This window comes from Mustela nivalis, assembly GCF_964662115.1.
Source record: "Mustela nivalis genome assembly, chromosome: 13".
Lineage (NCBI taxonomy): Eukaryota > Metazoa > Chordata > Mammalia > Carnivora > Mustelidae > Mustela > Mustela nivalis.
The window spans coordinates 17223848-17239520 of record NC_139032.1 but is presented as its reverse complement, the minus strand read 5'-3'; the positions used below and the strand labels follow the sequence as shown (position 1 = coordinate 17239520).

The window sequence follows — 15673 nt, the reverse complement described above, 5'->3', positions numbered from 1 at the left end:
ACTGAGGCATTCAAATACTGAGGTGGAACCTGGGTGTTACGGACGTTGTTAAAAGATCATTTATATACCGATTAGAAGTAGGTATTCTGTCGCCAGGGTAGAAATAACCTGCTGTGTTCCTCTAATAATCTCCCTGGTCCCTGTATCCTCTGGGCCACGGCACAACATCTACGGGTAGATGTCAACAGGTGACTCACTCATGGCCAGTGTGTGTTCAGACTGTGCAGGGGATTTAATGAAGTCCACATAATTTGCATTTCCTTCAGTATTGAATACATCTTACAAAAGCTAGGTCTCGCTGTGGTCTTTCAATAAGACATACTTCAAACTTAGAAATTTCAAGATTCAGATCATTAGCATCACGTTCATCCGGAAAGACACAGACTTAATTCCATCGATGACTTTCTAATTCTTCGTCTAAGAAGAGAATGTGTTCGTTCAGATGGGATTATAAACGATCCTGATTTTTGGAAATGTCTTTTTATTTCCTTCCCCTCCCCCATGTCTATTTTCTGCTTCGTGATTCTCTTTTCTTTATTTTCTTTCTTCTCTTCTGCCTTTCCTTTTTGTCCCTTCTTGCTCTTCTTTTTCTTTTCTTTTCTTCCCCTTCCCACTCTCCGCTCTGCGATCCTTTTGTTAGCATTTTCAGACAAGCTGCAAACTGCATGTATTTAAAAGTCGCTGTAGACCATTAGAGTCGCCTAAAGTTGGTGTCTGGCTTTGCCCTGAGTTTTTGCCAAAAGCACACGATTATGAACCCGCCAGAATCCTCAACCTGTGTTCTTTAATTTCCCCCGAGGCGTGCACTAGAAGACTATTGCCAAATTTAAGGTCCATGAAATTGCTGAATCATCACATTAGGGATTTGTGTTTGTGTGTACATGCCTGTGTGTGTGTGTGTGTGTGTGTGTGTGTGTGTGTGTGTGTCTGGGAACCAGCTGGCAACGAAGAGATTGCAGCCACTGATTACCAGTCGGTTTCCATTAAGACCACACTCCCCGCCCCCCCAGCCCGCACCATCGAAAGACCTGTCATGTTTATTTGTATAAAGCCTTTACAGAGCCACAAAATGAAGAGTGAAACAAGTTACAGCAATTGTCCATCATGTGGAAAACCTCTGCCCTAGGTTTTTAAGAAACACATTCTCTCCTTACTATTGGCAGTTCCATTTGAACTTTAATAAAGAATACTTGCTTGCTATTTTAGTAGCCCGGATTAACAGCTTCAGAAAAGATCCTTTTAAGGAGGTCAAATGGGAAAGGAACGGTGCCAGATTTTTTTTTTTTTTTTCCCTCTCCTGCCCAAAGAGGGAATCATCCTCTCCCAGTGAATCATCTGTCTCCTGAAATGGTTACAAAGCCCAAAGGGAATTTCATCCATCCTGTTTTGCTGAGGAAGAGGGAAGATCTGTGCTGGGGGTAGAGGAAAGAGATTACTTATTATTTACTTATTTAATTTGGGGGTAGCTATAAAACCAGAACAATTTCTCAAACTCAGAGCTCTTATACCATGCCAAGATAAGCCTTATTCTTAAATTCAGACCTTTTAAATTTATGAGAGTATTAAGCACTTGAGTAATATGCCTCCTTTTTATCCCTTTTCAGGCAAAAATGTGAGCTGTTGTAATTTCGATCTTTTTTTTTCTCCTTCCTTCTCCGCCCATTGTTCTTTCTTTAATTTATTTATTTTTGTTTCACTATGAAAAAAAAATCAATCCCAAGTGAAACAAGGAAAGAGGTTTAAATCCCTTCTTTTCTGCTAAGAATTTATCATGCAGAGTATGCCTTTACTGTGGTGAATGTTTTCCCCAAACAACTTCTGACTTCATTAGATCATGTTTAATATTAATGTACTGCAATTGCTTTTGGCAAGAGGTCCTTCACTTTGCCATTCTTTTGAACAAAGAACATTGTGGTTGATGTTTTCTAATGGAATGAAATGTTTGTTACAGTAGTATTATAAGTGCTTTCTTTGTTGCTTCTTGCTAATCCCCCCTGGCCCATGAATAGCTAGGACACTGTTGGGTCCATGTGTATGGACTTAAATATTTTTGTAGTTCTGCAGAATTTGCTGGAAGTGAAATCAACTCTGACTCCGAAAGTGGGTTTGATTTTGCCAAGAGGCTGCTGTATATCCTGATATATAGCTAAATGGATCTTTAATGTGAAGTAAAAAAATTTGCTTCAGATGAATCCATTGAATAAAGTTGGGCCATACCCCATTCTTTTGCAGTAAAAACAACTGGGAGTGTGGTGAGCCTCTTTCTGAGTTATTTTTTCCCACTTATATCAGTACATCAGCTTCTTTCGAATTGTCAAGTCACAATCATAAATCAGTGTCGGAAGTCTCTTTCATGGAATTATTCTGTAAGACTCTGTTTAGTGCAGTGTATGTTAGATTAATTTTCCATTTTATATATTTTAAAATTAAGATCCCCCAATCCAAGAAATTGGATTCTTGGTTTGACTGTAAGCCAGGCACATTTTAGTGAAATGTATTCCTAAAGATCTTATATTTTGATGCTATTACAGGTTTTAAAAAATTTATTAAATTCAATTCTCTAATTGTAATTGTTTATGGAAATTCAGATTTTGTATCTGAACTTCTATCACGTGCCCTTGCTAAATTTACTTACTATGTTAAGCTCATTTATAGGTTCTTTTTTTAAAAGAAGATTTTATTTATCTGAGAGCAAGAGAGAGAAAGAGAAAGCACAGAGGGAGAGGGAAAAGCAGGCTCCCCACCGAGTAGAGAGACCGGCGCAGGGCTTGATCCCAGGACCCTAAGATAATGACCCGAGCTGAAGGCAGAGGCTTAATGGACTGAGATACCCGGCACCTCTCATTTATAGGTTCTTCTGAGTTTTTATATATACAAACATATTGTCTACGAGAAAAGACAGTTTTTATATCTTCTTTTCCTTTCCTTCTATCTTTTACTTCTTCTGCTTGCCTTGTTGCTCTGGCCGGGACAGTGCAGTGTGGAATAGAAGTAGTAATAGCAGGCATCTCTGTGTCAGTCCTGATTGGAGATGGAAGGCTTTCAGTATTTCACAGTTCAATACCAGGTTTGCTTTTTTTATTTGGTTTTCATAAATGCCCTTCATCAAATTAAGGAAGTTTTGTTCTATTTCCACTTGGCTGAGATTTCAATCTTGGATTTTATGAAGTAGTTTCATTACTTGGCATCTCCAGAGGTGATCATATGATTTGTTTCCTCTATTAATATGGTGAATTATATTGATTGACTTTTGAATGTTAATCTGTATTTTAATTCCTAGGAAATCCCTACTTGGTGACTATATAATAACATATCATAGATTGCTAACTTGATTGGGGACGAGTTTTAAAAGGGATTTTTGCCATGTTATGAAAGAGAGTTGACTTTAATTCTTTTTTCTTGCAATGTTCCTACTGGGTATTGGTATCAAGATTATGCTAGGTTCAGAAAATAAGTTGGGATGTGTTCTCTCTATTCTTGGGAAGAATTTGTGTGAAAATTAGTATGTCTCTTAAAAGCTTGAAACTATGGCTATTAAACTTAATGGATTCATTTTTTTTAAAGATTTTTTTATTTATATATTTGACAGAGATCACAAGTGGGCAGAGAGGCAGGCAGAGAGAGGAGGAAGCAGGCTCCCTGCTGAGCAGAGAATCCGATGAGGGGCTCGATCCCAGGACACTGGGATCACGACCTGAGCCAAAGGCAGAGGCTCCAGGCACCCCTGGATTCATTTTTTAAATTCTTTTTTTTGTGAAGTAAATTCAACCCCTAACATGGGCCTTGAACTCACAACCCTAAGATCAAGAGTCATACGCTCTCCTGACTGAGCCAGCCTGGTGTCTGTCCCTAATGGATTCATTTTTAGGCAGATACAAAACCATCCAGATTTTAAATTTCTTTCCTGCCAGTTTTGGCAAGTTGAGTTTTTCTTAGAAGTATTATTATTTTCAAAAGAATTTCATATTCTATTACAGTTTGTTCTTATCTCTTAGTATCACTAGAATCTGTAGTATGTCACCATTTCATTCCTCATTTTGGTAAATTATGTCTTCTCTGACTTCTCTTTTTTTTTAAGTAGTTTTCAAAAGATAATTTGAATGTGATATTTTCATTATCATTCAATTAAAACATATTCTGATTATGTGGTGATTTCTTCTTTTATCGTGAGTTAGAAGTACTTTGTTTAATTTTTAAATATTTGGGAATTTTCTGGTTTTGTTCTATTACTGAGTTCCAGACTATGATCATGGTGGCCATAGAATATAACTCTGTGACTGCAATCTTTTGAAATTTGTTAAAACTTGATTCTCCCCCAAAGCTGCCACCTCTAACACCCCTGCTGCCTCCGTGTGTGTGTGTGAATGGAAGTGGAGCTGAGGGCACAAGGAGAGCCCCATGCCCCTCCCCCCACCTGTATTTAATATATAAATACAGAGATGTGTTAAAAAAAAAAAAAGACTTGATTTATGCTTCCCAGTTCGTCAGTTGGGTTTAATGTCTTATTTGTGTTAGACAAGAAAGTGTAGGTCTGCCATTGTTGATGACAGTGTTCAATATATGCCAGTTAGGTCAAGTTTCTGACTCATGTTGCTCAAATATTCTATATCTTTTTTTAAAGATTTATTTATTTATTTTGCAGAGAGAGTTGGGGGGGGGGGGTTCAGGGCAGAGAGAGAGAAACTCAAGCCAGCTCTGCACTGAACATGGAGCTATGGCAGGATCGATGGGACCTAAGCCAAAACCTAGTTGACAGAGACAGAGATCACAGTAGACAGAAAGGCAGACATTTAATGACTGAGCCACCCAGGCGCACCATTAAGCACATTTTAAGTGTGTAAATGAGTCTTACATTCAATTATTAAATTTACGGTTTAAAAATTTCTTTTGAATATTTTATTTATAGATCCTAACTCTCTACCATAATTCTCCAGCTACTTTTTTTTGTCCCGTCTACTTCCATTTCCATTCTTTTTCTCATGAGTTCGCCTACCCCCCCGAGTTTTCAGTCAGTGGATCATATTTTTTAAAGGTGTGGTAACTTTTTATCGATTGATGAATAACATACATGAAAAGCGTAGGGATGATGAGTCCGTGGTTGATGAGATTCTTTTGCTCTAGAGAGGTTTTACTTTTGCACCTCAAGGCAGTTAGAAGAGGATCAGATAAACTTAATCTATTTTGTGTTTGAGATGATTTGAATCAGGATTTCAGTCATCTGAAGACTAATCTATGTTTGCTTCATCCTACTGCTATGGCAGAGGTCAGCAAACTTTATGTGTATACGACCAGATAGTAAATATTTTACTATTGCAGTCCTATTTACTTTGATTTACTATTTTACTATTTCCTTTGCAGGCCTATAGGTCTCTGTTGCAACTACTCACCCTATCATGATAACACAAAAATCTCCATAAACAGTATTAATAAGTGTGGTTGTGTTTCAGTGAAACTTTATTGGGGCACCTGAGTGGCTCAGTGGGTTAAAGCCTCTGCCTTTGGCTCAGCTCATGATCCCAGGGTCATGGGATTGAACCCCACATTGGGCTCTCTGCTCAGCGGGCAGCCTGCTTCCCCCTCTCTGCCTGCCTCTATGCCTACTTGTGATCTCTGTCTGACTTGTGATCTCTGTCTGTGAATAAATAAATATAATCGTAAAAAAAACAAACAAACCTTTATTTATAACATCTGGCAATAGGCCAGATTTACCTGCAGACCATTGTTCTCCAACCTTTGTCCCGAGATACAACTCTGCAGGGGCCTCCTCTCAAAACCTGGTTTGTTTAACCAAGACTCTTTTTCTGTAGAGATCCCTAAACTTCAATTTTTGTCTCACTATTCCTGTGAAATGATTATTAGATCTGGGAACCTTCTTATCTCATTGGCTACAACTCAGGCATTAGCAAATACCTAGAGAGGAAAAACCACACTGAATGTGGGCTTCACCTTTTTGCACCTACCTGCTCTCCAGGAGCTTAACTTTTAAGATAGTCGCCTGGATAACTGTCTGACACCATCACAGATTTTTTTTTTTAAGATTTTATTTATTTATTTGACAGAGACAGAGAGATCACAAGTAGGCAGAGAGGCGGGTGGTGGGGGGCAGGGGGAAAAGCAGGCTCCCCGCTGATCAGGGAGCCTGATGCAGGGCTCAATCCCAGGACCCTGAGATCATGACCTGAGCTGAAGGCAGAGGCTTTAACCCACTGAGCCACCCAGGCGCCCCTTGCTTTTTTTTTTTTAATCTAGTTTTTCTCCTTGTTCTTGATACAGGTAGTTTTTCAGAGCCAGAAGCAGATGAGGGTCTTTTTTGAAATTCGGATTCACCATTGCCTTAATAAAGACCGAAAAAAAAAATCTTTATGTTTTGGATTCTATGTCAGTAATTGTCAGACTGAAGGGTGTACTCAGAATCCAGTTGGCTACTCTCTGCCTTTAAATGATAATTTGTCTCTAATCTGTTTACTTCTCATGCTGACTGCTCTGTCCTTGATTCTCATCTAAAACCCCTTTCTAGGGCGCCTGGCTGGCTCAGTCAGTTAAGCATCCGCCTTTGGCTCAAGTCATGATCCGAGGAGGAATGAGTCCCATTTTGGGATCCCTGTTCAGCAGGGAGTCTGCTTCTCCCTCTGCCTCTCCCCTTCCCCCTCTTGTTCTCTCGGCACCCCCCATCAAATAAATTAGGCCTTTAAAAAAAATAAAACGGCTTTCGAATTCTCCTAATATGCTCTAATTCATTCTCTGCATGGTAGGTGGAGAGATACTTATAAAACATAAATGTGAGCATGTTCTCTCTCACTACTTAAAGCTCTTTATTTATTTATTTTTTTTTTAAGTAAATTCTAGGCCCAACACGGGGCTCAGACTCATGACTCCGAGATCAAGAGTCACACGCTCCACTGACTGAGCCAGCCAGGCGCTGCTCACAGATTCAAACTCATTAATGCCTCTCCATTTCCTTTAGAATGTAAAAGACAAACTAAGATGGCCTGTAAAGGCCCTTCATGAACTTGCCCCTGTCTACTGTCCAATCAAATTTTCCAACATTTTTTTCTAAAGACATACTGTCTGGTTCTAATCAATTGCTTTTCATTCCTTGAGGCAGTCAGAGCCTCTCCCACCTCAGTGCCTTTGCACATGGTCTACCCGACCCGGGATCTTCATACTCTTCCTTCACCTTAAGACACCTTTCAAGTCTCAGCTAAGGTGAACTCTCTTTACAAAACTTGTTTTGACTCCTAAATTCTGGCCTAGATCTAGAGTGCTATGTATTTTCCCAGTGCTACCCCCCCCACCCCCCCAATAATGAAATGGTCTGTTTTGTTTGTAGCTCCTAAACTACTCTGAGCTTCCTGGGACATAACTTACTGTATTTCAGTATTGAATCATTAACCTCTAGCACAGCTCCTGGCCCGTAGTAGGTGCTTACTTGCTCTTTGTTGGATGAATGAATGTATGAATGCTTTAAATATATTAGGCATTATTTGCTTTTTATTTTGATGTTTACATTCATTGACTCCCAGTATAATTTATAAACTGGGAAAGCAGTATTAGTTCCATTTTAAAATGGTGAAGTGATAACAGACAGGCCAGATGACTTGCGTGGGGTCTTTCACGATGTTTAATGGTGAGTGAAGGTCTAATCTCTAGATTCTGTAGGTTTTGGGATAGATGTTGAGATCCTGAGCCATTGTTTTCCTCACTCACTACACCATTTCTTCTTTTTCATTCTCACCTCTTTCTCTCCCTTCCTTCCTTCCTTCCCTCCTTCCATTTCTCTTTCCCATGATTATCATTAAGGCCACAACAAAAGCCAGAGAAAGGGTGACACCTTGATTAATCCATACGTTTGAGGACTCTTAGAGAATTTAATCATTCATCATTAACCAGAACATTTCTTTCCCCGATAGCTCCGTGTTGTCCTGGGATCAGAAAGCAGGGGAAGGGGCCATGACAGGTGGTAACTCCTCCTTTTCAAGGTGAGATTGTGCATAGAAATTCCAGGAGTTTGCCAGAGGTTAGTTGTTCATATTGGCAAATTCCTTTGTAATCGAATTTTGTAATGGAGACCTAGCTTGTGAATTCTTTTTTTTTTTAAGAATTTATTTATTTATTTGACAGAGAGACCACAAGTAGGCAGAGAGGCAGGCAGAGAGAGAGAGGAGGAAGCAGGCTCCCCGCTGAGCAGAGAGCCAGATGCGGGACTTGATCCCAGAACCCTGGGATCACGACCCGAGCCGAAGGCAGTGGCCTAACCCACTGAGCCACCCAGGTGCCCCTGTGAATTCTTATAAATAGATAACGGTGACTTCAAAGCTGTGAGGGATGCCTGGAAGACAGAGAGTGGCCTCCAGGTGGTGACCTGGACAGATTGCTTTGCTGCGGACAGTGGGACTTGGCAATCATTTGCTTATTAAAGGGAAGAAGTTCACACGTGAAATCAATAATGCGATAAGTGGAAACCATCTTCACTGTGGTCCCTTAAAGAGAATAGTAAAGGGAACTATTAAATAATTTAGATATTTTAAAACAGTTTGCCATTGAATTCCATTCTGAAATCATAAAACAATGAATACCATTTTTGTATGTTTGTGTGGGAAAGCTATGCATTTTGTTCCTTTCTCCATAAACTCCACCGCAGAGTGCCTTATAGTCAAGTTGTGGAGGTTCCCTCTGGTGAACAAAGAGGGAAGGCAGACAGTATCTGAAGAGTTTTGCTAAAGACTGTCTCTTGAATGCTACTCTGTGGAGGCCCCTGATCCAGGCAAGAAACTGGAAGGGGAAGTATAGATCCAGAGGCCAGAAAAACATTGATTTTCCTGACATGGCTGGAAGGTTTAAGGCCATTTTCATTCATGCCTTTCAGGTAGCATCCTTTTCAAGTGGATGACCATGGAATCTGAGAAGATCTCAGAGAAGCAAGAAGAAATTCTCTCTATCCTGGAAGAGAAATTTCCTAGCTTGCCTCCGAGAGAGGACATTATCAACATCCTGCAGGAGACCCAATTCAGTGCTCAGGGTGAGTGGCTGTCCCCCAGCTCTGTCGCAGCTCCTGAGCAGGGATGGTTTATGGGAAGGCATGCAGCCAGGGCCCGGAAAGTGAATTTGAGTGGGCCTTCCTTTTCTTCCCTATTGTTTGTGCTTGGGGAAGAGTTCCAGGCACATAATGTCAGCTCACCTGGAAGGAGGCAAGCTGACGTACAGCAAGCTCTCCTTTGAGGCCTTTGTGTCTGGATGTGTGGTTCATTCACGCGTCTAACGTGCACCCCAGATGCCTCATTACATGAAATCCTGTGCTGAGCAGGTTCTATTCTGAGAATGTGGCAGGAGCAATGTCAAGCACAGTGGGATTTCATAAATCAATTAATTTTAGGGAAAAAAAAAAGAGAGAGAGAGAGAGAAGACAGCTAAGCAGATAAAATTGTTCTCTCAATCTCAGCTTTACCAAGACAGACTTGACTCAATTATTCTATAATAATCATAAATAGATATTCACAGAGTGCCTGAGGCATACAAAGTTTTGCTGGTGTAACTTGGCATGGATCATCTTACTGAGTCTTCGTGACAACCCTGAGAGTCAGGTGCTATTTATATCCCCAGTTTCCAGATGCGAACACTGAGGCACAGAGAGAGGCAGCTTTGCTTTCTTGTCGTCACGTACACGGTTGGCAAATGGCCAGGCCAGGACTGAAACCCAGACGTAGACCTGGCTTTCTCCTTGAGTTTGGAATCCCCCGGGGGCAGAGCCTGAGGGAAGGCGGTTTATTTGGGAGGTGATCCCCGGGGCACACTGACAGGAGCTGGCGTGGTTGGTCAAGTGGGTTAGCTTGGTGGGAATTCATGCCTTCACTCCGCTAGGGAACCTGAGGAAAGAGTGTGAAATGGCGCCTCGGTGTTTTCCCACCTGTAGGGCGCAGTACTGTGAAGGAGCTTGTCCAAGGCAAACTCCAGAGGCTGGTTGGTGAATTTTCAGGAGTTTCATGAGTTGGGCAGTGTTGAGTTGGCAACGTGAAATCTGCCATGGTGGAAGGACTGACCCCCCCAAAAAGGAGCAAACACTGCAAATCAAGTCTATTGCTGACTGTTCAGCATTTACCCACATATCACTGGAGTACTGAGTATCCAGGGCTCCTTGGTCCCAGGAGCTATGAATTCCCCCAGAGGAGACTCTGGGGCCAGAAAGAGGCCTCAGGAAGAGATGTAGGGGCTGGTGCTTGGGCTTCACGCTGGGGCGCACTGCGATGGGAAGAGCTGGGGAGGAGCGAGGGGGGCACGGAAGTGCCTGGTACAAACATGCGTGTGGGGATGTATGTGTATCTTGTCATTCACTTATTTTTTAAAAGATTTTATTTATATATTTGACAGGGAGAAAACACTATCAGGGGAGAGGGAGAGGGAGAAGCAGGCTTCCCGCTGAGCAGGGAGCCCACTGTGGGGCTCAATCCCAAGCCCTGGGATCATGACCTGAGCTGAAGGCAGTTGCTTAACTGACGGAGCCACCCAGGCATCGCTTGTCATTCACTTTTAAAACGAGACCAGGTTTTTTTTTTTTTTTTCCTTTTAAGATTTATTTATTTATTTGAGAGAAAAAGAGAGAGAGAGAGAGAATGCAGGGGGAAGGAGCAGAGACTTTTGTTTTTGAAGATTTTATCTATTTATTTGATAGAGAGCAGTAGGCAGAGAGGCAGGCAGAGAGACACGAAGAAGCAGGCTCCCTGCTTGCTGAGCAGAGAGCCCAATGCGGGGCTTGATCCCAGGACCCTGAGATCATGACCTGAGCCGAAGGCAGAGGCTTAACCCACTGAGCCACCCAGGTGCCCTGAAGCAGAGACTCTTCAACAGACTTCTCACTGAGCTCGGAGCCTGATGTGAGCCTTGATCTCACAACCCTGAGATCATGACCTGTGCTGAAAGCATGAGTTGGATGCTTAACCGAATGCACCTACCCAGACGCCCCAAAACTAGACCAAGTTTTAATGTCACAGTATATTCTGTAAATCATTTTATGTTCATTATAGTTGATGGTGGCCTTTGAGTCTTGAAGTCAAAGAAAAATATTTTGTACTCGGTCTGTTTCCCCACACTGCTGTGACTGGCAGAGTGTTCTAAGTTGGAAGGGCAGGCAGCCAACTCTGGTGTCTTACCACGTATCTGGGAAGGATGTATGTGCTCTACGGGGCTTTATCATGTGTGCTTCCCAAGAAGGTAGGCGTAGTCAGATATAATAACGTAGGTGAGGGTAACATGGCAAGCCAGAGCTTTTTCTGTTTTCAGGGATAGATTCTATGGAAGCACAGTGGTCACCCCACTCAACTATGCAGTTCTGGGTAACTCAGCCATTCCAGATTATTCTCCCCATCATTTACGGAATCCAGTGGCTCTGATTGCCAAAGTCCATTCCAAGGGTGACCGATTTAATCACAGTAGTTTTGTGCATTACCTTTAAAAAGTGCATTTTGAGTAAAATTTCACTAGCATATATGGGACCTCCCCTAAATCCATCCTAAAAGCAAATTTTGGCCTTGTGAGGTATGACTTAGCTAGTTTGCCTGATAACACTCGGCTTTCCTCCTTCGCCCACCTCTTCCCGTTCCAGTGTCTGCTCTTATCTGTTCTGGGTCTCCGGAGGCTTTTATCTCTGAGCATTTAGTCCTGTGGCTTCTGGCTTGGTTTGGTTAGTGAGAAGAGTTAGCAACCCATGGGGGGTGGGGTTCAAGGGAAGGAGAAGAGAGAGGCGGAGCCTTTCTTCCTTGCTTCCGCACTGATTTGATGGTAAGTTCCTGGCATTCTCTCTCCTCTACTTTCAGGTCTCTGTTTCTTTCCTTTGTCCTTTTCCAGCGTCTGGATGCCTCACCATCTTTTACTCATTTTCTCAGCCCCACCCACATCTCTGCTATTAAAAAATCTTTTTCTTTTTCATCGTGAGGGGTGAATTCTATTTCCTGCTGGGATCCTAACTGGTGCAAATATTGCCACCAATGTGATTTTTTTTGCCTTGTTATGGGCAAAAGAGATCTTGGGGAGGGATATTGAAATGACTATGTGAATTCTTCGCATAACCCATTGATACTACCAAGAGCAGGTCCCCAAGTGTAACATAAGGTTTTCCCCTCTCATATACAGGTTTAAGTATTGAACAGACAATGCTGAAAGATCTAAAGGAACTGTCCGATGGAGAAATAAAAGTGGCCATTAGTACCGTGAACATGACCCTCGAGGTAAGGGTACGAATGATTTTTTTGTCTGGTTGTCTGGTTGGTCGGTTGGGTTTTTTGGGGGCAATGACAGATTTTCCAGAACTGCCGTCTGAGCAATTGGTGTGTAAACCTCCGCAGCAGAAGTCGGCATTAGTCTTCTGCTCTGAATGCTTCTTTAGGATACGTTTGACTAGGAATGTGGGTTATTATTTTGGATGAAACCACTGTGCCAAGTCAATGAAAAATGGCAAACATGGATTCCCAAGGCAAGTGCTATTTCGTTCATTTCCGTAAAACAAAACCCAAAACACAAACGCTCACATTTGGATGTGTGCAAGGGCAGAGTCTGCCTCCTGGTGATGATTATACATGTGAGTGGCTTCCCTGTCCTTTTTTCTGTGCACCGCTCCACGTCATCCATGGAATTTTCCAAGAAAACAAGTTGTCCTTTGGCCCTTGTGAGCTATTTGGATGCATGTCATTTTTGGTACTAATGGTGACAGCTCAAGTATTCATAAAACCCTCCTTCCAATCTATTAAATGAGTGACTCAGGGTGACTATTACTCTTGTTGTTGCGTGTTTCCTTGGTAAATTATCCTTCTTCTACTTTGGGGGTTTTCAGTGACTTGTATGTTAATCTTAATTAACCTAACTAATGGGGATGATATTTTATAGAAACACACCACGCCGAAGTCTGCGTTGTCTCTGTCCTGTTATATTGCCTGGGTCGAGGCACTGAGCTCTCAAGTTTATGGAGATCAAAATTGCTGTATAGAAATTCATCTTTTGGTTTTTAGAATTGTGTATCACCATTCTTTTTCTCGTTCCTCCTGGTGTTGACGACGCTATCAATGTGTATATTTCCTGGGAGTAGCAGGCATACACGGGGCAGCCATACCTCAGAAAACCTAAGACCAATGCAGGTGCTTTTCTTTGTAATTTCTTTGGAAAATTTATTCCCAGTTATTGACATGGTAATTCAGGTCATAGATCCGTATGAGTGTCAGGAGGAAGACTGTTGTCACTGGAGAGAGTGACATTTGGTGGTTATATCGTGCCTTGTAGTGTATGGAGGACGTTCTCATTGTGTGTAGTTGGTAGATTGACGCAAGTGTTTCTGTGGACTTTCAAACTGATAGATGCTTCCCATAATTAGATGTTGATGTGACTCAACACAAGAAATGCATGCAATTTGGGATGTAGTAACTAGATAATCACCTTCAATTAGAAATCTGCTTTGTGTATAGAAATCCAAGGAAAACATGGATCTTGCAAGGGTCAGTAGCTCAGAGAATCATTTCTCCTAGTTCAAGCCTTAGGGTTTTCTGTCTCCTCCCCCCACCCCCTCCGCTGCCTCCCTCCACTTAATGGCATCTTATTAGGTTTTAAATGCCTTGTTTGGAATTCCTTTCTAAATTAACATAGAGCATCTTATAATTGCTTAGGGAACTGTCTGTAGTTAGCAAATTATTTTAAGGCTTTTATTATTACAGACTTACCTTAGCTTTCATGTACCTTTATATTACAGGGGTATATGAATGGCTTTGTCAGAATTGTTAAACTGTAAATGTTTGTCAAGCTGAATAAGCGATAAAATGATCATATTTACAGAAATTTACATAGAGGTCCAGTAATTAATCAGGCAATTAAGTACATCTCTGGAAACACTATATGATCTTCTGGGAGGAGGAAGAAGGACATTTGTACGTGTAAAAGAAGGGTACACAGATTAAATGCTAATCAGCCGAATGAGGGCTTTTCACTTGTGCATAATGGGGATAGTAAATTTGACTGAGAAATGGGGAGGCAGCTCCTTAGTAACATCGTATGGCGTCTTTGGAAGAGCAGATGCACATTATTTATTTAGTCTGTCCATTGGAAAAATCCCTCAGTTAAGGGGAGACTTTGGTTTTCTCCACAGGGTGTCCTGTGACATGGCCTTTCCTCCTCCCTACTCACAATTCTATCTTAGCCTTCCCATTCCATGCCCATGCGCCTCTTTTTAAAATAATGATAGAATCCCCATAATCTTATTTTGTGTGCTTTAAAACAGCGTCAAAACACCCTTTAAATCTAGATAGATTCTCATAGAAATATTCTTAGATCCTATCCGTGTCTAAGTCACATTTGTCTTTCAAAGCATGTCAAGACATAGCTTCTTCATGATGACTTTTATAAATTCTCCATTGTTTATAACCATACTCTGAACTCTTGCAAAGTTTGGCCTGAAGGACCAACTCAGGACTAAAATAGTTACCATAATTTCCATTAATTCTGAGCTTGGTTTCATGTATTTATTTAATCACAGTTAGACCATTCTTTAAGTTAATTGAGCACAATGATAGTATCTCTGAGTTTTGTTTTTTGTTTTTGTTTTTTTAAGAAAGGCAGCAGCAGGGTGCTCTTGGGGGGTTGGGGTGGCCGAAGGATAGAGAGAGAGAATCTTAAGCAGACTCCATGCCTAGAGTGGAGCCTGACCAGAGGCTTGATCTCACAACCCTGAGATCATGACCTGAGCCAAAATCAAGAGTTGGATGTTTAACCAACTGAGCCACCCAAGGGCCCATCTTTGACTTCTATCTCCCTTTAATATCCTGGCACAGTGCTAAACATATAATAGATGTTTGGGAACTAGAAATACTTAGTACGTATTGGTGTTTGCATTTTGTCCCTGTGATATCTGATTTTTATTTCCTTTCCAAGTTAAATAAATAGCTAGCGAAACAAAGCACCTAGCTGTGCCTCCAAGACTGTCTACTCTGTTCCCTCCTAATCAGTATTTTTTTCCAGATAACTATGTCTGAAGGCTGAGAACATATAGATAAGGTATGGCCCATGTATTATTTATAGATAGCACTGCTTCTCCAGCTGTACAAAAGTGGATGAGGCAGCTTTGAAAATAGTTGTTACTGGAAGGAATCCACTGGAAGTTCTGTGACAGGTCAGGGAAAGGGGGAAAAGGATTCTTTAAATTCTCAGTGGTCCTTTGGAATGCTGCAGGTGCATAGCTGGACATATCATGGCCTTCATTTGACTGATGACCCAATTAATTTGGGGAGGTAAAAATTTTGAGAAAATCAGAAGAATCTGTGTCCTTGAAACATACATAGTAGGAGCCACTGGTATAGGAGTTAGAGACCACGGCTTTGACAGATGGGTTAACTCTGACCTTCAAGGTTGTAAGAAGAAAACTACTAACCCTTTCTCTGTTCATGTTCATGGTAGTATATATCATAAAGAACAGTTTCAATCTAATCAAGGTTACAGGTGCTATGGAAAGATCTGCCACAGAAACCAAATAATTATAATAATGCAGAGTTTCAGTACTTTGCTCCATATGAGGTCAGAGTGAATGGGACTTTGAGGAAGAGTGCATTAAAAAGTGGGCTTCTCTGAAGGACAGCTGGAGGGCTAGCCCTTCTCACAAAGAGGACTTGGAAGCTAGAACCATGGAGAAGATATGGATGTCTTGTTT

General features: G+C 41.5%; 1 protein-coding gene across 6 annotated transcripts in view; it reads left to right on the top strand.

The window, feature by feature from the left end:
- The window catches only part of PRUNE2 (prune homolog 2 with BCH domain), a 260295-nt gene that overhangs the window by 71065 nt on the left and 173557 nt on the right, over nt 1-15673 (top strand). For all 6 annotated transcript variants that reach the window (XM_082694463.1, XM_082694459.1, XM_082694462.1 and 3 more), the window contains exons 5-6: nt 8867-9019; nt 12124-12218. In XM_082694463.1, coding sequence (XP_082550589.1) covers nt 8867-9019; nt 12124-12218 — 248 coding nt within the window. The remainder of the gene's footprint in view (nt 1-8866; nt 9020-12123; nt 12219-15673) is intronic.